This window comes from Podarcis gaigeae, assembly GCF_964106915.1.
Source record: "Podarcis gaigeae genome assembly, chromosome: 4".
Classification (NCBI taxonomy): Eukaryota; Metazoa; Chordata; class Lepidosauria; order Squamata; family Lacertidae; genus Podarcis; species Podarcis gaigeae.
Genome location: NC_139677.1, coordinates 80,253,692 through 80,275,134, shown reverse-complemented (window position 1 = coordinate 80,275,134; position 21,443 = coordinate 80,253,692). Strand labels below are relative to the sequence as shown.

Sequence of the window (21,443 nt, the reverse complement as noted above, 5' to 3'; positions counted from 1 at the left end):
GAAAGGGTTGCCATTGCTGTAAATAGCTATTTATGTGTCTCAGCAGAAGCACAATTCTTCAAAATAAGCAAATACATTAAAATATATTTAATTTGAATAATTTGTACACTAAATTATGCTTTTCCTTGTTGGTTTATCCAAGGAAATATGCTTTTTTATGATAGCATAATATGATCGCTAATGTATAATAATACAGTAGCTTCAACAATCATCTCCCACAAGTTCAGTCATGAAGTAGTACAACCCAAGCCTTGCAAATGTCTAACAACTATCCAGGGACTGTCATGTGGGATTTCCCCCATTGATTTTGGTATATAGCAAAACAGTTATACTGATCTCACTGAATGAAGTAATGTTGACTATAAGATCTTTATTTTAATGTTTCTAGCTTCTGTCTTGTGGACTTCTTGAGAAACTAAAGTTCAGTGTCTTAGAACTACAAGAATATTTGGACACATATAACAACAGGAAAGAGGCAACACTTTCGGTAAGCATCATTTTTGGGTGTAATGGCTTTATCTATTTCTGTATTCCTTAATGCAAAAAGTCACTACTTCATTACAAATCTGCAAGAGGCTCATTCAGTGACTTTACCTTTAGAGAAAAATACTGGATTATTTACAGTACTACATCTCTATATCTTCTTTTTCTGTTTTTAGACTATATATCTGATTGGACAAAACTCAAAATAAATCTGGCTTGCAATCCTAAACACATTTACTAGCGAACAGGTGTCGTTGAACTTTCATCTTGAGTAAATGTGCTTGAATTTGAATAGGTCATTATATACATTTTAATCTGTTTTCATTCAAGACTTCAGTATTGGCCTTACCTGTGAAGGGGATACACTATCTGTGTGCATGTAAATCTGCCGCCATTGTGAGACTGGAACAGCACCTGGTGGTAGGGCTGGACGATGGACACCAAAAAAATGCAGGCTTCAAGCCAACAAGCTAATATAGGCATAGACATTTTCTTCCCAAGGGAAGGGGATGGAAGGAAACACATAGAGAATCAGTGACTTAGTTCTAGAAACATACTGTTTTAACACCCTACCCTCATCCAGTGAGTGCCATGACGTCTCCTTAACACAGACAGACGACAGAGAAAGGAGGAACTATTTTTAACTTCAATAAAGAAATAAGACAGAGGACTGTGAATAGGGCTAACAAGCACACAAAAAGTCAGATGCAGATAAGGGGAAACAAGTCTAAGAAGGAGACAGCTTCTGAGAATCAACCACATCTGTGAAGGTAAAATCAAAATTGAGGGCTCATGGGAGAACCAAAGCCTGAACATTGTCTGAGCAGCCATTTCCCTTCAACCACCAGGTGGAGCGCCAATCCACAATGATGGCAGATTACATGCACCCAAGATATTTCTCGATATGGGACAAGTATTCCAGGAAATGTTTCTTGTATTCATTATAAAAGGTGTAGCAGTGTATCTAAATGTACCCTAAAATACAACCAAAACTATTTTCATATTCACTAGCCATCGGGTTATTATTTATTTTATTATTTATTACATTTATATCCCACCTTTAAGGGACGCGGGTGGCGCTGTGGTGTAAACCACAGAGCCTAGGGCTTGTCGATCAGAAGGTCAGCAGTTCGAATCCCCGCGACGGGGTGAGCTCCCGTTGTTCGGTCCCAGCTCCTGCCCACCTAGCAGTTCGAAAGCACGTCAAAGTGCAAGTAGATAAATAGGTACTGCTCCGGTGGGAAGGTAAACGGCGTTTCCGTGCGCTGCTCTGGTTCGCCAGAAGCAGCTTAGTCATGCTGGCCACATGACCCGGAAGCTGTCTGCAGACAAACGCCGGCTCCCTCGGCCTGTAAAGCGAGATGAGCGCCGCAACCCCAGAGTCATCCGTGACTGGACTTAACGGTCAGGGGTCCCTTTACCTTATCCCACCTTTATCTTCCAAGGACCTCAAGGTTCTCCTCCTCCCTGTTTCATCCTCACAACAACCCTGTGAGGTAGGTTCGGCTAATAGATGGTAACTGGCCCAAGGTCACCCAAGTGAGCTTTGTGGCTGAGTGGGGATTTGAACCCTGGTCTCCCAGGTCCTAGTCCAGCACTCTAACCATTACACCACACTGGCTTCAAGTAACTTTATACGTCTGTTTTTCTTTCCAAATTACAGTGGCTGGCAAACTGCAAGGCAACATTCGCTGGGGGCTCAAGAGATGGTGTTATCACCTGTCAGCCAGGAGACTCGGAGGAGAAGGTAATCAAGGATTTGATCTGTTATGTTGTTTCTGCAGTAAGTTACAATTCCATATTACATCTTGACCATGGTAAAAGTGGTTTTTGTACCTTCTATGTTTGTTTCAGACCATAGGCGCAATCTAATATATTGCAGCCATAGAACATAATATAAGTAGGTACTATATATATTCCTATCCTACTCCAGCATATCCAACAGAGCATTCTTGAGATCTTTGTGCTGCATAGGTCTTGTGAGGCTCTGGATAAAGGTACTGCTCCCTTACCCCTTCATGCTCATACCCGCCAACCGTAATCCAAAGGTTCTTATCTTTCATGGGGGAAATCAACACCATCATCCCTAGTTCATTTCCAGTTTCACCACCAAGTTTCCAGGGAAGCACAAAAAAAAAAGAGAGAGAGCTTGTGAAGGATTGCCTAACAACTTTCTAAAATTTTCTTTTACCAATTCCGGATGGTCAGGAATTAATTTTCTTTTACCAATTCCAGATGGCCAGGAATTAATATGGAAGCAAGCTGGCACATATATACTAACCAGCTAGCCATGTGCTTTCCCTCTAATACTCCTTCCATCTTAATAGCTGTTGTGCTACCCTGCAACTTTAAGGAAATATCCAAATATGAAGGGATGGTGGCAGGAGTTAGGCCTCACATCTGGGACCCATCATGCAGAGTTTCTAATCCTAATGCTTCTAGGGTCTTTAACACCAGCAAACTTATCTGCATGTCATCTGAACCCAATATCATGGTGAAGTATCCTTAACTATGATCTGCAGCCAAGAACAAAGCACATCTCCATGTTCCGATGATGTGCTTAGCTTAAACATTAGCTTGGCTGCCATGCCTTATGCTGAGCTAAAAAGGATGTAAACTGCCCTGTGGGAACCAACACATTCACATGGTACCGGTAATCGTTAGTCTAGTGTACTGTGCCATGCAAGCCAGGCCAGGTTTTCATTTCTGGGGGCAAGGCAGGTGATGGGGTCCTGTCAGTCTGGGAGCCTCTCCTCCTTAAGCTCTCAGTACGTGGAGAAACGTTTTTCACTTGCCCAGCTAAAGCTTTTTTTACTGTATCACATATTCTATGATTAAACTGATCCTGAAAACAACCCTGGCACAAAGTAAACCCTGGTGTTCATGTGGCAGTTCTGGACTGTTTGTGTGAATCTAGTACAGACTAGTGTAGTGGCTGGCAAGATGTTTCCAGTCAAGTGATTTATTTTTAATTGACCTTTGTAAAGTGAAGCTATTATTTTAGGCTACTAGAGAACACTTTGTAACATTCAAACTTTTCTATTCAGCCCAAGGAAAGCAATTCATTTCCGTACATCTTTGTACAGTGATTTGCCATCCATGCTTAGTCAAGCATTTTCCAGATCACCATGGCTTATTTTAAAACAGGAAGGAAACTGGAGCACCTGTTGCCTTTCTTTCTTTTTTAATGGCATTTACCGTGCGTGGGGGCAAAGCCAAACAGCTCCCCCCCCCAAAAAAAATAGCCTGAGGCTGCATTCCACAGTAGTGCCTTTGAAAGGATAGAAGCAGGCGGAAATATAAACAACTATAACACCATGTGTGGCCAACAATAATTAAGAAAAGTGACAGGGTTTGGATACCTCCTGGTATGCCCCGCAGAGGACCTTAAGGTCCATAAATAACAATAATTTGGAGGTCCCAAGCCTCAAGGAGGTTAGATTGGTTTCAACTAGGGCCCAGGGCCTTTTCAGCACTGGCCCCAATGTGGTGGAATGCTCTGTCACAAGAGACTAGGGCCCTGCGGGATTTGACATCTTTCCGCAGGGCCTGCAAGATGGAGCTGTTTCACCTGGCCTTCGGCTTAGACTCACTCTGACCCCTTATATGGGATTTTGTATATAAATTTCCCCTTGGCCTTTTTGCTGGCCCATGTAGGACCAGCATGGATAGCTGGCTCGGGTGAATATCTGATGTTTCCTCCCTTTATAGTCTTGATTTATGGGCTGCTACTACTAAAATGAGGCTGTATTTTAAGCCGTATTTTAATTACCTGGTTGTTGTTGTTGTTGTTGTTGTTGTTGTTGTTGTTGTTGTTGTGTTTTTCTATTACGTTTTATTGTAATTTGGTGTTAGCCGCCCTGAACCCGGCCCTGGCTGGGGAGGGCAGCTGTAAATAAAAATTTTATTTTATTTTTATTTTATTAAAAAGTGCATGAGGAAATGTCAATCTGAAATATGACCATTGTCTCCCCGCTTCCCACTCCATAATGATTTGAGTTGGTTGTTGGTTTTGGCAATGTTGTACCTCATAACTTCTTAATTTTACTGTTCTTGGGTGTGTGTGTTTTTTTTTTGCACTTCTAAAAAATCTTTTTCATTTTACTCATTTATCTTGCTTTCTTGTGTCACCTGTTGTTCTTTCTTTGTACACTGGTTCTGCTCCCCTTTGAGTTTGGTGATATGCAGGGACAAGGGAAAGTTAGTATGAGCAGTTTTGAGGTCATTGTCCCAAACCTTAGGACTTTCATTCTGCATTTTGATTCTGTACTGTGCTTCCAAACTCTTATTTGGCAGTATTGATTGCTAGGTTCACTTTTGAATAAGTGAAAATTATTGAGGTGACTATGTTGATTCTACAAAGGAGGATAATAATGAATTAAAACTGATATTTCTGTATTACAACAATGCTTAGGGGAAAATCAGCTGATTACAGCATTATCTTGATTTGGCTAAATGCTAAATCTTTTTTAAATGCTTTGAGGACTTTTATTTATAAATAGCAGCCCCAATCCAAAGTTCCTCCCATTTCATGAACCTGTGGGTACATACCTGCCAAACAGATGGTTGGTTTAGCTGCCTCGATCATCAGATACTGTGTTTGCAGGACCTGGATTCATACACATTTTCACCCACATGGAGCAATCTTTGGCAGTAATGAAAACAAATTCAAGAAGGAAATTCATGTGTGGAAGCTTCCTTACACAGGTCACTCTTGCTAGATGAGAGTGTACATGGCTTCCTATTAGCATTTATACAAACCTATCTGTCTAAAAATATTTTATACCATCCTTCATTAAAAATTCCAGGGTGGCTTAAAATATATGAATACCAGCACAATAACAACAGCTCATTGTAGTTCAATGAATAAAGAAGGTGCTAAATTATTTTCATGCCAGATTTTTCCCGTATATGTTCCTTAAAATAAAATTATATAAACTACAATCTTGTATCCAGTTTTGTGAGAATAAGCCCCATTGAGCGCAATGGAACATACTCCTGAGTAGGCATGTATAGAATTGCACTGTTAGCGATCTATTACTTTGTCCTGGAATGGCTTAATGCTTTTACATACTTTGCCATTGAACATGGCTGGTTGAAACAAATCAGTATTCCTGTGGAGACATTCAACCCAGCCCATATTCCTGGCTTAAAACTGAACATTTCCCTACCTTTTTCCTAGACCAAATGGCAATAGGTTTACATTCTTATGGTAATCTGAAGGGAAAATAAATTCAGTAGTTAATAGTTGTATTATTCAGATAATATACTATATTCAGATAGTATCCCAGGGTATGAAAAATGTTGAGATGTATGCCCAAAATGCAAACATGCTTTGGCATGTTAATAGCTTGTCTCATCTCTTTGTTTGACTTCATATTTACTAGCATGGTGCTGGACTGTATCAGCTGCATGGCATTTGACACTATGAACCTCCATGTGCAACTGCTAGCGCAACCAACTTCCTGTGCAAATAACCTCACACGCTTTTATAATCAGCCGCCACAAAATAATTAAAACTGCAGTTATTTTGTGTTCATGCTCATTTCAATGGAACTCTGCATATTAAAAGTGTGCATTCTTACTCCATGGCGGCAGCTTGTAACTCTAAATCCTGGTCAGCAACGAGATTGGCTACAGAGCCAGTCTATCGCTGAACTATAATGGATGCCTCGGGTGCAAATAATTCTATAGGTGAATTTTAAGAGCACTGAACTGTTTCATTTCTAAGGTGTAATAACCTATTTTTAGAGTAATCCAGACTGGCTTTCAGAAAAAGCTATGCTCAAACCTAGATAATTACAGTGACTACATTAGAACTGTGATTATTCAAAATTTTGTTTAAACAGCTGTTGCCGTGCATGTTGTGCAGTTGATACATTCTGAATCACTTAGCAAGTAAAGAGAAGTGCTAATACTGCTGGCAGACTAGGAAAGAAGCCTGTGCTTTTCCAGTTGCATGCATTACACTGACACTATACTTTCTTTCCTTTCCTTTTTCCTGTGCCATGCTTGCTGTGTAGCAAATGGAATCTCTTGCAGTAAGTTAAAAGTTTTCATATTCTTTGTCCATTAAAATATGGACTAATGCACTCTCCTATTTCCCTGTTTTAACTCTTAGCACGTTCCCCCTTTTTCTTTTTGTTCTTATTAATTCTGTTTATTATTACAAGAAATGTTTCTACTATGTTTTATCTCAGTTTCCTGGGCAGTTCGACTATCGTTTACCGTATTTATAAATTCTCGCCTTGTCACATGCAATTTGAAATTGTTATATAAATTATATTTGGACAATAATCAAAGCCCTCACTTGCTTAATGTGTGAAGGAAGAGAACAGAAGTAATGGCTCTACTAAAACAAGTAATTTCTGTACTGCCTTTCTCTAAAATAAGAGTTTTTCATTCTAGGCTAAACTGAGAATTTCATTATGTAATACAGAATAAAGGAATCTAATCCATTTTAGAGTATGATACCCCTGGAATATGATAAATCCATCCTCCCCACATGTACAACTGAGGGAATCCCTTTTCTCATCTCAGGGATTCCTCAATTTAGTGGAGCCAATTTCTCTCCTCCTTCCTTGTCCCTCATCAGCCCTTAGCTGCGAGCTCATACACTGCAGTGAACCAGCAATTACCTGGTGTTAAAGGACTATACATGACTCCTATATGAAGCTCCAACTCGCCTTTTCCTTCCTAAGGCCAGATGCACATGCACGTTACAAATTCAGTACATGGATATGCCATCCAAATATGAGGATTTCTGCTGCTTTCAAGTGACCACACAGAATGGATTGTGTCCACCTCCCCTTTCTCTCTGCATAACAAGGCATTGTCATGGCACAGAACTATTGTGGTTCAACACTATAGTCGTAAGCACCCATTCATGGAAGTCGTATATTTTTAAGGTTTTCAATTTAGCCATTGTGCGTCTAAACTAAGTTACAAATGCAGTTTGAAAGAAATTGCAATTTCACTTTTGAAGAAGTGGGAAACTCCTGCATCAACCCAATAAAGCACATTTATTTTTATTTCCTTGACTAATACAACAAACTTTAATGAGCCAAGTCCATAACATTTCTTTTACGAAAAAATGTAGATTGTATAAATGCAGGCAGGCATTCTAATTAAGCAACTACCAGCTAAGACCTCAAAAGCGCAGTGTTTATATAATGGTATTTAAACAAAAGTTGTGTTTAGATGTTACAGTAGACGATTATTGATTGCGATGGCAGCAGGCCACAGTGAGCTTCAGGTTTCTACCCTCCCCTCCAGCATGGCCATGAGGAGATAAAAACCTCTTACTTTCAGTTTTGATTAACCTGTTTAGCATTACATCTGCATTGTAAACTTTATAACCATAGAAGCCAGCTTTATAATGCATGGCTTAAAATTGGCTTGTTTCAAATGAATCATACTTAAGATAACTGCAGTTTATCATCTTCAAGTGTAACAGTAAGTTATAGTTAGTTAGTTAGTTAGTTAGTTAGTTAGTTAGTTAGTTAGTTAAAAAAACAAAACAAAACCCAGAACCAAAAGCCATGCCAGAGGTAGACCAAGGACCAAGGACATGAACTGAAGCTTCACTGTTTGCTCCCATAACAAGAAACCATGGTTTATTGTACAATTGAATACAGTTATTGTGATCATTTGGAACAAGCACTTGTGCCACCATCAGATTAAAACGGTGATGCACATTATAATGAGGTAAAAAATGCCATTGAAGTTCACTTTGGTGATGTAGAGATGGCACATGCCTCCCATATTCTCCATATATTCCCTATTTACAGCAGTATTTGGTCTTATTTCAGCATTGTTTTGTAATCCCCGATTCACATTTTATTGCTTATAGAAAAATAATGTCCAACCTGTTGCTTCTTAATAACTTACCCCATTTACAATTTTATTTCTTTAGCAATTGGAACTGTGCCAGAGATTATATAAGCTGCACTTCCAGTTGCTGTTGCTTTTTCAGTCGTACTGTAAACTCATCGGACAAGTGCATGAAGTTAGTACAATGCCAGAGGTATGTTGCTACAATCAAGCCTTTTGCTGAAATAATTGCTATGCGTTCTTGTGTGGTGTTTATTTCGTACAGCAATCTAACTTATCTTAAATGAGGGCTGCTTGTTCAAGATCATGAATGATACCTATAGAGAGGTGTAGCGCATTCTATTAGCTTAGAGAAAATGTGGATGGATTTCAAACTGGGTACTTATTTTCTTACATTTATAAGCTGCTCTTCCTGTGTGGAGTTCAAATACATGGTTCTCCCCAACTCCCTTTTATCCCAAAATTCTGGGTAGGTAGGTTGGCGTAAGAGATAGTGGATATCCGAAGATCACCACTGAGCTTCACTACTCAGATATAAAGTACAGTAATGTTTTTATACATTTGCTCTCCTAGCAGTATTTCAATATACATTCACAAATCGAGTTCCTTATGCATCATGCACATGTGTATTTAAATTTTATTCAAACACCCAGTTGCAAGAAATGAATGGTCCTTGCCTGGTCCTTGAACTTTGTCCTTGAATGGTGCAGATTTTATATTTTTGATGCCCAATAGAGAAAACTTGTACAGTGGTACCTCAGGTTAAGTACTTAATTTGTTCCAGAGGTCCGTTCTTAACCTGAAACTGTTCTTAACCTGAAGCACCACTTTAGCTAATGGGGCCTCCTGCTGCTGCCACGCCGCCGGAGCACGATTTCTGTTCTCATCCCGAAGCAAAGTTCTTAACCCGAGGTTATTAACCTATTTTTGGGTTATCAGAGTCTGTAATCTGAAGCATATGTAACCCGAGGTACCACTGTACATTGATGAATGTAATTCTCTTTTCCTTAACAGCTACTGAATATGTCACGAGAGCTGAGTGAGTTAAAGAAGAACCTTAAGGAAGCTAGTGCTGCCATTGCAATGGAACCTCTGATTGTAGAATGTGGTACCTCTGAACCCATGTTCACCTCTACAGAAGTAGCCATTCAGTCCATGCTGGAGTGTCTGAAAAACAATGAGCTTGGAAAAGCTCTACACCAAATAAGGGAATGCAGGTAACTTGATCAAGTGGCTGATCATCACATCATATTTTCCCTTTCTTCCTCTCAGAAGACTACAGCTGTGTAACTTTACACACACATCTTCAATTACGCTAACAAGTGTATTCAGATTCAGTCAGAAGGTATTTGTAATCATTTTAAGGTACAATTTACTAAGCACTTTTATTGTGCAAGCCTCATTTAAATGAAAACGTTGTGAAGCAGTGCATCATACATTAATTTATGTGTAATTTTAACCATTGCACAAAGCAGTGATTGTCAAGCTGTGATGGGAAGTGCAAGCAGCTCCCAGGAATGGTTTCTTCCACATGCGTAGTTTGGGCCAGAGATGTATCAACTCCTTATAGTTGATCATTTAGTCAAACCTTTACCCAGGCCAGAACTTTTTATTTATTATTGTAAAATGTTGTTTTAGTTCATCAAATCCCCATAGTAATGTGTTACAGAAACACTTTGCTACCTCCTCTGTTTCCCATCTAGAGGTGCCTCTCTGTAGTTTGGCATGGTAGAGAAGCATGGGCAGCCACCTTCGTTCCTGAAGGAAATACTTATAGTGAATCCCATGTGCCTATATTGTTTATCTCATGCAGTTCCCTGCAAGTCTTATTTTTCAGTGGCATGGAATGTGTATACGAGTTGCCCAAAATATGCATATGTAGCTGCAGAGGAATTGGGAAGGGATTTAACTTGTACAAAAGAGGGAATCTATTTCTTGAATAGCAGAGAGATCCTTAAATTAACTCTGGCTTTATTTTATACTCATTTCCCTGCAGGAGTATATGGCCCAATGACATTTTTGGAAGCAGTTCTGATGATGAGGTCCAGACCCTACTGAATATTTACTTCCGGCACCAAACACTGGGGCAGTCTGGCACTTACGCTCTAGTGGGCTCCAATCAAAGCCTGACAGAAATCTGTACTAAACTGATGGAGCTGAACATAGAGATCCGGGACATGATCCGCAGGGCTCAAAGCTACCGAGTCATCAATACTTTTCTTCCAGACTCCAGTGTTTCTGGCACAAGTCTCTGACAAAAGTCTTGTGCCCCCCTTTTCATTCAAGCTGGGATTGCTTCCATGCTGGGGTGAGGTGGTTCAATGCCTTCTCAGCCTTAGAAAGACTTGGTCAAGTTGTAGTCAGTCTTGTTACCTTTACAACATTTTCCAAGAGGAGCTGGGCAGTGTTTTCAACGTGTAGCAATACTGCAAGGACAAAGGTAGCATAGAATCCTTTGTTTTGAGCTGCACAAACAAAATGCATTTCACTGGACAACCGCAGTTCACTACTGAAGAAGTGACTTCCATACATACCAAAGACTACTACACTGAACAAGACTTCCTTTCTAGAAATTTATTTTTAGGTTGGCAAAAGTGCAATCTTTCCTTCACTTGAGGATGGTTTTGTTTTTTAATCTTGTACATTTTTTCCCCCTTTTGACCAAGTTTAAAAAATGGGCAGAATGAAGCTAGCAACAGGACACTGCGAGACTGTCTTTTTGAAAGCTGAGAGCCTGTGTGTATGAAAGAGGTTGTAAAGGACTACAGTTTTAAATGTACACTGTAACTTAAATATGATTACTGTATCTTTTGGGGGAAAACCAAGCTGCTATGAAGTACATTTCCTGATGTTGCTAGGCTACTGTCTTGGAAGGTACTAGATCCTGTTGTAAAAGGTCTGTTATTAAGGCCAAAGTACCTATGAATGGACAAGGAAGATTTTTTAAAAAAAGATTTTGGCTGCTTTTTACTAGAGGGTTGCTTTTATGAATATATTTATATTACATAAGGATGGTTGGTCTGGTATACCTTGCTATTTTGTAGGAAAACATCACATTGCTGATTTTAATTCTTTTGACCTGCCCCGCATGGATATTTTAATTTAACATACATTGTTTTAACAGTTAAGAAATGGAAAGTGAATTTTGAGTGTACTTAAGAATATTTTTTTGGTAATATGTAAGTTTTTCTTGCACTTAACTGCTGTAATGTGTTAAATGGGTGCATGCAAATCTTTTTGCACATTTAAGACACTTTTATTGCAGCATAGTCTCACTTATTCACTCTGTAAATACACTTAAAGGTTTTTGTGAAGTACCTTTTGGTTGATATTTTGATCAGAATAGGATCACCTAACTAAAATATCAAGGTCATTATAATATATATACATATGCATATATACAAACATGCCTGTGTGTCTACTGATTAATATGGAATAAGTGTATGATACGGTACAAAGGCTATTGCTTTCAATTGGTTTTGAACTAACATGCAGCCATCACAACACTCAAATAGCTGCTTTCTAAATACCCATAAGGGAAACAAATGTAATCTCTCATTTGACCAGAAGCAGCTTTGAAAAATAGGCTGTTTATTCTGAAGCTGGCTTCAAATGCATAGCCCTAGCTGGATGAAAAATGGTGTAGTGTTTCCCTGCTCTTAAGGGGTCAGCCCTTCAAACAAAATTGAAGTAAGGTACTCACATTTAAATTGTAAAGGGAAAGTGGAGGTTGCAAGAATGACTTTATACACTATTTTATGCAAACCTACAGAAGTAGTAAGGTAAAGGTAAAGGGACCCCTGACCCCTGGGGTCCAATCATGGCCGACTCTGGGGTTGCGGCACTCATCTCGCTTTATTGGCCGAGGGAGCCGGCGTACAGCTTCTGGGTCATGTGGCCAGCATGACTAAGCCGCTTCTGGCGAACCAGAGCAGCGCATGGAAACGCCGTTTACCTTCCCACTGGAGCAGTACCTATTGATCTACTTACACTTTGACGTGCTTTTGGACTGCTAAGTTGGCAGGAGCAGGGACCGAGCAACGGGAACTCACCCCGTCGCGGGGATTCGAACTGCCGACCTTCTGATCGGCAGTCCTAGGCTCTGTGGTTTAACCCACAGCGCCACCCGCGTCCCACTTACAGTAATCATTATGACTAAGCAAATATGCTTGAAGTGTACCCTTTGGGTGAAAATGTAATTCTTGCTCCTCAAGCAGCTCTGGAAAATAAGTGCCCACACTGTCCTAGTTTTAACTCTGCCTGGAAAGTGATCCAGCTATAGTTCTGAGTGCATGAGAAAGTAAAGCAGGGTTTTACACATTTCCCCATTAGGTGCTTGCAACTTAGATTTTATATGCTCTAATGTTGCTGCTCTAATACTGTTGAAACGAAGGATAGTTTTATGCTTAGCAACCAATACCTCCATAATCCTTAAGTATGGAGAATATTTCTGCCTTTTGCTGGATTTCACTGGTTCTTAGTGGTATCCTGCCTTGCCATCTGTGGCAAGCCTGTTCTCAACTTTGTGCCTGCCTGTTGCAGTCCTGTTAAATAGCAAGGAAGATGTGCTCTCTTACATGGCATGACTTGAATGCTGTCTCTACAAAAACACCCTTGCCACCATTCTGTTTGGAAGAATGCTCTGTAAATAAGAAAATGCTTGTGAATGTCAGAAAACCAAACTATTTGAGACACTAGAACTAAAGCTGATTACCTTCTCAACCTGGCCTAATTTCCCCTACTGATAGGTATCCTGTCTTACACCTTGCTCACTGTCCTATACCAAATTTATACAGAGAATGTATGTGTGTATATATATCTCAGATCACCCCATTGTACAGCTATCTATACTAATGTCAAACTATGCTGCTTCTAATAGTGCCACTACAGACCAACCTATATTTCCTTTTTAACAATTGCTACCAGTGCTATTTACTTATTCTTGGCACTCTGAGCACACTGGATGAAAGACAACTGCATTTATTATCATATTAGTTTACAAAGTTGGTTTCTTTGTAAAACGAAACAAGGCAGGGGAAATTCATCTTCATAAGTTACTTCAGGAAAGAAACTCAACTGTTTGCATATAACATACAAGGACAGAGACTCTCCAAGTCATGATCAATGTATGACTTTTAAATCTAACACTGAGGTGTCTGTTCAGTTAGAGAAAAAAGAAAAGAAAAAGCAGGCCATCTGCCCAGATCAGAATTATTCTGTTTATTCCATTTAATAAATATTTTCCACTGCAGAGATTGTACCAGAGGACAATATATGGAATAGTTTATAGTCTTCAGTGGTTAAGAATATTTTTATTAGTTTTAGAAAGGTATGCAAAGAGACAGCTCACCTTGTTATTAGTAATTTGTCATTACAGTACAGTATTCATAAGTGTAAATGAAACAGCATCAAATGGGATAACCTGGCCCCTTGTAGAAATTTTAGGTTTGCTACATAGAAATTCCTCAATTTCCCATCCTTCAATATAGCTCTCATGTACTATAGCTAGTCTGCCATATCAGCGACTATTACAATTGAAGCGGAATTCAAATTCATTACAAGTTACCCCAATAAACTACAAATATTTCCTAGCCTTACAAAAATCTTTACTCCAGTATCCAATGCCGGGTCAGAAACCTAAGGTCAAAGCCATGTTATGAAACAAGTAACAAAGTGCATGGTGCCATGTGCAAGAACAGCACAAATTAGATAATGTATTTGAAGCTGTAAGTATTGTCACAAGAGAGTCTTTTGCCTTTGCAGCGGCCACACAGCTCTTGACGGTGAGGCCTCTTGAGGTCAATGTGCCTTTTCTTCTGGGGGCAGGAGCAACGAGTCTTTGCACAGATCTTTGGATAACATATTTAAATTAGTGAACATTTCAAACTTCTCCTCCCAAAGTTGGCTTCCTGCTACCAATGTATTTTACAGTATACTAGTTCCATAATTCTATTGTTATTTCTCTAATTCACCACTCTGTCCGCTGTGCCACCTTGGCTCAGGGCTCCTGCCATAGTTGCATGTTCTACTTCAGCGGTTCTCAACCTGTGGGTCCCCAGATGTTGCTGGACTACAACTCCCATCATCCCTGAGCTCTGGCCTTGCTAGCTAGGGGTGATGGGAGTTGTAGTTCAACAACATCTGGGGACCCATAGGTTGAGAAAGGCTGTCCTACTTGTTTTGAAAGCAGCTCAAAAGTGGCCTGTTCCTATGAATGAAAAACCTGCAGCTCCAGGGCCTAATTTCAAGGAGGGTGGGGTGGGGCGAGAAGATTACCACCCCACATTAAAAATGTGTGGAAAGCCATTGTCTTTAGTGTAGAGGGTAGCTGTGACCAATGCAAACATGTAGCTCCCAGAGGATTACTTCCCAAGAGAACTTTGCCTGTTGACAGAAAAGTTTGCCTTCTCCTGCTATACAGTTTTCTATTTGCCTAATAAAGGACCATAGGTTTTATGCTGGGCAAAATATTCCTGCATTGCAGTGCGATGGGCTAGATGATCCTCGTGGTCCTTTCCAACTCGTATGACTGATACCAAGCTTCCTAGAAATTACCCCCATAGCTAGTCTTGGTGCTAACAGTAAAGGAAGCTAAACATGACTTCTCCATATTTTTTTTCCCATTCCCTGAACACTGCCATTTAAAGTAGGCAGGTATTTCTCACTGTTTAACACATCTTAGGAAACGTGTTACTTACACGGCACTGAATTGCTTCCACTTTATAAGGATTAAAGCTCTTCTGACATTTGCGACAAAGCTGTTTAAAGTAAACCTATGCAAAGGAAGGTGATTGCCATTAGAAGAGAGCCTTCTCAGATCAAAGTCTAGATTTGTCAATTCTTTAAAAAGTTACACATCCAGAGCAAAAATAGGTTTACAGGCAGTTAGGTTTCATTGATTCACAACACTATATTAAAATTTCAGGATTATCTTGCATCCTTGACAGGCTTTGTCAGGACAGTGGGGTGGCATTTTATTTAAGGAAATAAAAAAAAATTGTTCCAAACATAGCTACTTCAGGGAGATTCACAGGTAGGTAGGACAGGGTTAACCCCCTTCCTGGTTGCATCCCCTCAAATTCTCTGGCCATTGCAATTAGGCTTGAAAAAAGCATGGGCTCCAATGGAAGGCTTCTTTCAGGCCTAATTTCAACAGAACGGACAGAAGTCTGAGGTCATTAGGAAGACCTTTGCAGATGCATGTTAACCCACAGGTGCTATGTTAACAAAAACATCTCCCACTCAGACATTATAAGATAGATGTTAGCTATCTTTTAGCTAACAGGAACAGCTTCCATTCAGTGTCTCCAAATATTCCACTGAAAAGGTTCCAGTACTAGCATTTTGTCAGGCATTAATGAACAAGAAACCTGATTAACAGAGACTGGTAATAGTTCAAGAGAGTTGTGGGTAGTATGATAATAGCATCAGTATTTCCTTGCTATCTTCTGGACAAGAAGATGAAAGTTTTGTGGTATCATAAATAAAATCTAGCATGAGCATTCTGCTAGTCTACAAAAGTTTATGCTACAATAAATCAGTCAGCTGCAGCAGGAACAAGCTTTTGGCACCTTAAAGACAAACACACCTATTTCTAGAAAATGTTCAAAAACCCTTTGCAGGTTTGTGAAGCACTTCAATTCATAAACGATTCTCCACTTTCTGATAAGGTACAGCAACCCTTTTGTTTGTACCCAAAAGCAAACCCTCTAGAAGCAAATTTTGTCTTTTCATCTAAATACCTTATTGGTTCCAGAAATGCACCATACGTAAGCACTTTCCCATCTGGTCTTGCAGTCGTTGCAATGGAAATAGCCATACTTCTGTTCTAGGAACTGTAATAGAAAATAGCTGATTAGCAGCATAATAAATTAATGTGTGCCACATTTAGAAATCTTTATAGTATTAAGCCAACTCTTACTATTTGCAGGCTTATTGTTTAAGGTAGGCAATGGAAAATGCAATATATGTTATTGTTAATGCTTACTCTATATCTAGTCAAATTGAAGCAGTTTTAAGACAAAATGTATCCAACAGCAGTCTGTGTCAATAAACTACAGGAATTATATGGATTGTGGCCAACATGAATGTGGCTTTGAAAACTAGCAGTGGGAGCTCACGAGATTTGAAGTGATACTACTATAAACATACCTTTTTGTGTCATTTAGCTCATACTTCATGGACATATGCAAGAAGGGTATTACAAAGATTTCTGCAGAGTAATTTTTATTCAAACACCAAAAAACTTAATCTTCATGCAAGAACAAGACTAAAGATACCCACTTCACTTTGTCACCTTATACCACCCCCGCAATGCTGACAGATTAGTCTAGCAGAAATCTTATGGCATAGCCCAAAAATTATAGTCTCAAGTCCACTGCACACAGGTTGCAATCTTATGTACGTTTACTCAGAAGCCAGGTCTTTTTGAGTGTAGTGGTCTTACACTGCAAAAATAAAAAAAACATGCAGGATGTCACTGTGAAAAACCTCATTTCTCACAGCCTTAAATGTTCCTCACATGAATGCAAAATCATTCCTTTTCCATATTGGGTTACATGCCAAATTAACCTCAAAGGTTACAGTAAATAAGAGTTGTCACTAGGTTCTCAACCACCATCATTCCTCTTTTGCTTACTACAACAGTTATAAAACCATTATATGGCCCTCCAGATGTTGACTGCAACTCCCATTAATCTTTGCCATGATGGGAGCGGCCACAGGTCCCTCACACACATACAGGAGTCACACTCACTTAACAAGACAGTGACTTTTCACAGACAATACCTAAATGTACAGTACTTAGTTTCTCCAAGTTAAGTGGAGCTTGCTCCCCTATAGGCATGCTTAGAAGTTGGGAGGAACTACTATAAACAAGTCTGGCTTTCTCAACTCGATTTAAACTTGTCCAGGCTTGTATTGAAGTGTTGGCACCCCTCACCAAAAACGCTTAAGCTTCTAAAAAATTAAGTGCATGGCAGATTAGCAATCCAAAGGGTGCAGACTCAGCCCCCAATATCTGCAGTTAAGAAGGAGATAACAGTCCTGAATAGGCACAGTGTTTCCCAGCCTTGGGTCTCCAACTGTTTTCGGACTACAATTCCCATCATCCCTGACCACTGGTTTTGCTAGCTAGGGAAGATGGGAGTTGTAGTTTTAAAACAGCTGGAGAGCCAAGGTTTGGAAACACTAGTGTATATTTAGCAACTTCACAAGCCAGGAAAGGTTTCCCAGAACTCTTAACATTCAGTGAATCTTGGTCTTGCTTTCAGCTAAGGAAGCTAAAAAGGAAATGAGGGAGCTCCCTATTTTGCTTATTAAACCCACTTGTTTACTGAAACCCGTTAGAACTGCCCGTTGTCCATCTGCTAAACACGAAATATAACCCCGAGGTGGATCCCATAGTGGACGGGGAAGAACAGTAGCTGGAGAGGGGCCTGACTTGTCTTAAAACGTCTCCAGTAGGAGGCGGCGCCTCACTCCCTCAGTGAGAATTTCAGGAGTCCGATGAGGCTGCCTTCGCGCCTTTTTTCGCGCCTCCACAGCGCCCCTAGCGAATGAACTGAGGAGACCAAGAGGCCCACTCACCTGGAAAGCAGCTCTCTTGCCCTCAGTGGCGGTTGAGGCCGCGGCGTCGTCAGCGGCGCCTTTCTGGGCCGTGTCGCCCTCCCCGTCCCGCAGCTGCTGGGCGGATTCCTCTCCTTCACCGCTGCCTGGAAGCTTCCCCTTCGCCTCAGCCTGAGCGCTCTTCTCCGGCTCCAGGGGCTCCTTCCGCTCGGGCTCTTCGGCTTGCTGCTGGGATGGCGGCCCTCCTTCTCGCCCCGTGGGCGGCGGCTTCTCTGCCGCCGCCGCCGCCTCCTCCTCTTCGGTGCAAGGGGAGAGTTGGCGGCCCTGCTGCGGCGGCGGCTCCCGCCCGGGGAGGTTCTGGAGCTGGCGGGAGCCGAGCGAGCACTGCACGGCGGCGTCCACCCGCGGGTTGACCTGGGTGCCCACCTCCTTGGTGCTGGCTTTGCGGAGCCTCGGGGCGAGGCCGGGGCTGACTTGAGAGAGCAGCGCCTTCAGCTGGGCCCGCTTGTAGCTGTCTAAATAATCCGGCGAGGCCGGCGGAGGCGGCAGCGGGGCCGAGGAAGGGGCAGACAGGGGGCCCCGGTAAGGGCTTGGGATGCTGCTCCTGCTGCTCTTGCTCTGCTTCCAGCCAGGCTGCTTTTGCTTAGATGGCGGCCTGGGGGCCACGTTGTGGCTGTGGCTGAAGGCGTTCCCATAACTTTGGTAGATGCTATAGGACGGGTAGACAAAGCGCTCCATAGCCCAGAGGGACAGGTAACTTGGCTCTCCTTCTCCCCGTGGCTTTTATTCCCTCGAGGGGAAGGGCGTCTTAATTGGTGCTCGTTAATGCTGGCCAGCGGTAATAATCGCCCCTCCATTGATTATTACCAACTGCAAACTCTTGACCTCCTTCCTATGGCTAGGGGAGGATGTTGGCAGGACTTAGGCCAAAGTAGTGAATATCCAAAGCAAACTCCTAAGCTTGCAAAGGTTAAACACAAACATACCAGCGTCCCTGTGCAAACTAAACCCCATTCCTGCTGGATCGAGCCCATTAAAAAGTTGGCCAGACTGATTAACTAGGTCTCAGACTGTGGTATATCCATTGAAACCAATGGGTGCTCCCTTGTTGAGAATTAAATGCACTTGCCTAAATATCATTTTTACACTAAAGCAATCCATTTGGCTTCAGCTGCTTGATACAAGTTTACGCCTGCTCTGCAAAACCGCTACCTTGAATAGGAAGCAGTTAGCTAGTTTAAAATAGGCTCTTGCATATGGATGGCAAGGCCACAACTCCGCCCCCCCTGTTGGATCCATCAGCCTCACACAGATAATAGGTTAAGATCCAAATACAGTTCGTATAAAATCCAGTGCATACAAAATCCCAATTGTCTTGTTGATTCCCAGATAATACGTGTGATATCAACACTGTTCAGATTTACATAAGTTATAGTGCAACTCAAGAGTAAGTCTCATTGAGTTCAGTTGGGCTTATTCCCATGTACCGTAAATAGGTATGACAATGTCGTCTGAGATATAATGCACATTTGCTCTGTTCAAACATTGTCACAGATAGATGCCCAACAGAACAGGAGCCTGTGGGCAGGGAGACAAAACCCCACTTCCATAGAGAGAGTAGACGTTTGGGGACAACTGGCGAAATGAAAGCAAACATATTCACTTAGAAGAAACAATGCTTCCATCCTTGTAGGGATGTACCAGTCAGGGCTGAGCTGCTGAAGAGGATGTTTTTAACCCACCATTAGTTTGCATGTAGATATATAACTTTCCCAACCACTGGAAGAAAATAAAAGCCTGTTCCACAACAGAGTTACTTTTACGTAAGTCCAGTTTACAATGAGACATTAAAGTAAGTGTGCTCTGACAGTCATCTTTGTAGATTTTGAATCAGTTCATACAATGCATACCAACATTGAGGCTGAGCCAATCTGGGTCAGCTCTCACATTTCTCAGCTCCTGATGTCTCACAGCTGAATGTAGCAGCTGGTCACTGCAATATCCAAGTTGTGTGAGAATCCAGGTGCTTATTCAGGGTGTGTTTCCTTTTCGAAAGGAGGCACACAGAGACTGGTGTTTTTATGATATATGGTTTGTACTTCTTGCACAAAGCCTTTCTCTTTTGGTTTTCCTAATGGCTCATTGCCTTCCTTTTGTCTTCTGAACGGTCCATTACACCAGGCGATTTTCTAGTCAGGGAACTGACTTGGCTTGTATATTTGTCTTGCTTAACTTCTAATCTCTACTGGACTCAGGAATTAGGGATGTCTAACACCCACAAACTCATACCTACAATTACTGCCTCAGAGGGGCATTGAGCACATCTTTTGTCAAGCCTTACCCCTATCTGTCCTGTAGCTCACTCATACTTTATTGGGCAATTCCCCAGTTACAGTGCTGAATATTTTGATTCATTGTATTGGATAAACATTCCCATTACAATACCTGTAAATTAATAAATAAATCTGCCAAGATGTGCTATTGCCACCATCTAAAGATGCTATTTTTATGCACTGATGTTTTGCAAAATTATTGGAATGTGGGTGTTTGTTGAGGCTTGTTAATCATAAATCATTTATCTTTTTTTAAAAATCAGATTATTGTGTTGCTTTTCCTTCAAAATTTCATATTTTTGTGTTTAAAGGTAATATTGAGGCAACAAAGAGATCAGTTCTGGTTTACCTGTACTTTCTAAACTGTTTTGGGGGTTCAGGTTTAGTTAACTCCTAAGCTAATTTAGGAGTAAAGTCTGTTGCACTTAGTGGAATTTACTTTCAAGTAAACACAGAAAGGACTGGGCTGCACAACTAGGGAGATGTGAAGCTTCCATGAGTTCATGAGATTACCGTAGCTACACTGAAATCAAAGGGAGTTATTTCCAAATAAACGGATTATGGATTAAAATTCAAGTTGTGTATCACAGATGATACACAGATGATACAAATTCCTGGATAATCTTTTTCTTCCATTTACCATGGCCATCCTAACATGTTAAAAATTACTGGTAAATGCTGGTACTTGCTGAGCGTTTGATACTTACAATAAACAGAGTCCCGTCCCCCCTAAACTTCAACAATAAGATTTGGATCCCATTGTTTTAAAAAATGTATACATTGCAGGAATGACCACTTATTATAGCTTCCTGTCTTTTAAAGTGCAACACGTGGTAACCTGTTCTTATGAACGCCTCTTCTCCCCATGTGATAGAACAATAAATGGGAAAGCGGTAGTCAGACTTCAAGCTTTATTTAGGGCGGGAGTGTGTTAATAACTCTAGAGAAAAAGTAAGTAGTCCTATCTGCTTGCCTCTGAAGATGAAGAATGCATTGCCTGAATGATTAGAACTTAAACGCTGGCGGACCTTGTGGCTGTGGGTGTGTATTGCCGCCTGCTCACAAGGTAAAAAAACCCAGAAATAATTCTTCGGTGATCAATCGTATCCAGCATCGCCTGAACTCTGCTAGTGCAGCTTTCTTCCGTTTGAAGCACAGAGTGTTTGAGGACCGGGACATTCGAAGGGAAACTTGTTTATAACTATCAACCTTACTGTATGTTTGTGA

General features: G+C 41.0%; 3 protein-coding genes across 15 annotated transcripts in view; 2 read left to right on the top strand and 1 right to left on the bottom strand.

Moving 5' to 3' along the window:
• FRY (FRY microtubule binding protein) overlaps positions 1-11,721 on the top strand; it is a 193,758-nt gene extending 182,037 nt beyond the window's left edge. For 8 of the 13 annotated variants that reach the window (XM_083735729.1, XM_083735724.1, XM_083735727.1 and 5 more), the window contains 6 exons: positions 389-487; positions 2,147-2,230; positions 6,507-6,524; positions 8,399-8,509; positions 9,331-9,533; positions 10,313-11,721. In XM_083735729.1, the coding sequence (XP_083591855.1) occupies positions 389-487; positions 2,147-2,230; positions 6,507-6,524; positions 8,399-8,509; positions 9,331-9,533; positions 10,313-10,571 (774 nt within the window). In that variant the 3' untranslated portion in view covers positions 10,572-11,721. The remainder of the gene's footprint in view (positions 1-388; positions 488-2,146; positions 2,231-6,506; positions 6,525-8,398; positions 8,510-9,330; positions 9,534-10,312) is intronic. The other 5 variants (XM_083735730.1, XM_083735728.1, XM_083735732.1 and 2 more) reach the window with 1 other exon arrangement.
• Positions 1-21,443, top strand: part of LOC310843240 (cilia- and flagella-associated protein 337-like) — a 1,288,916-nt gene that overhangs the window by 382,094 nt on the left and 885,379 nt on the right. The window lies entirely within an intron of this gene.
• ZAR1L (zygote arrest 1 like) lies at positions 13,281-20,415 on the bottom strand. The gene is made up of 4 exons (XM_083737201.1): positions 17,905-20,415; positions 16,059-16,151; positions 15,015-15,089; positions 13,281-14,165 (listed from the first exon to the last, which is right to left on the bottom strand). The coding sequence occupies exons 1-4, from the start codon at positions 18,619-18,621 to the stop codon at positions 14,022-14,024; spliced, it is 1,029 nt and encodes a 342-aa protein (XP_083593327.1). The 5' UTR covers positions 18,622-20,415; the 3' UTR covers positions 13,281-14,021.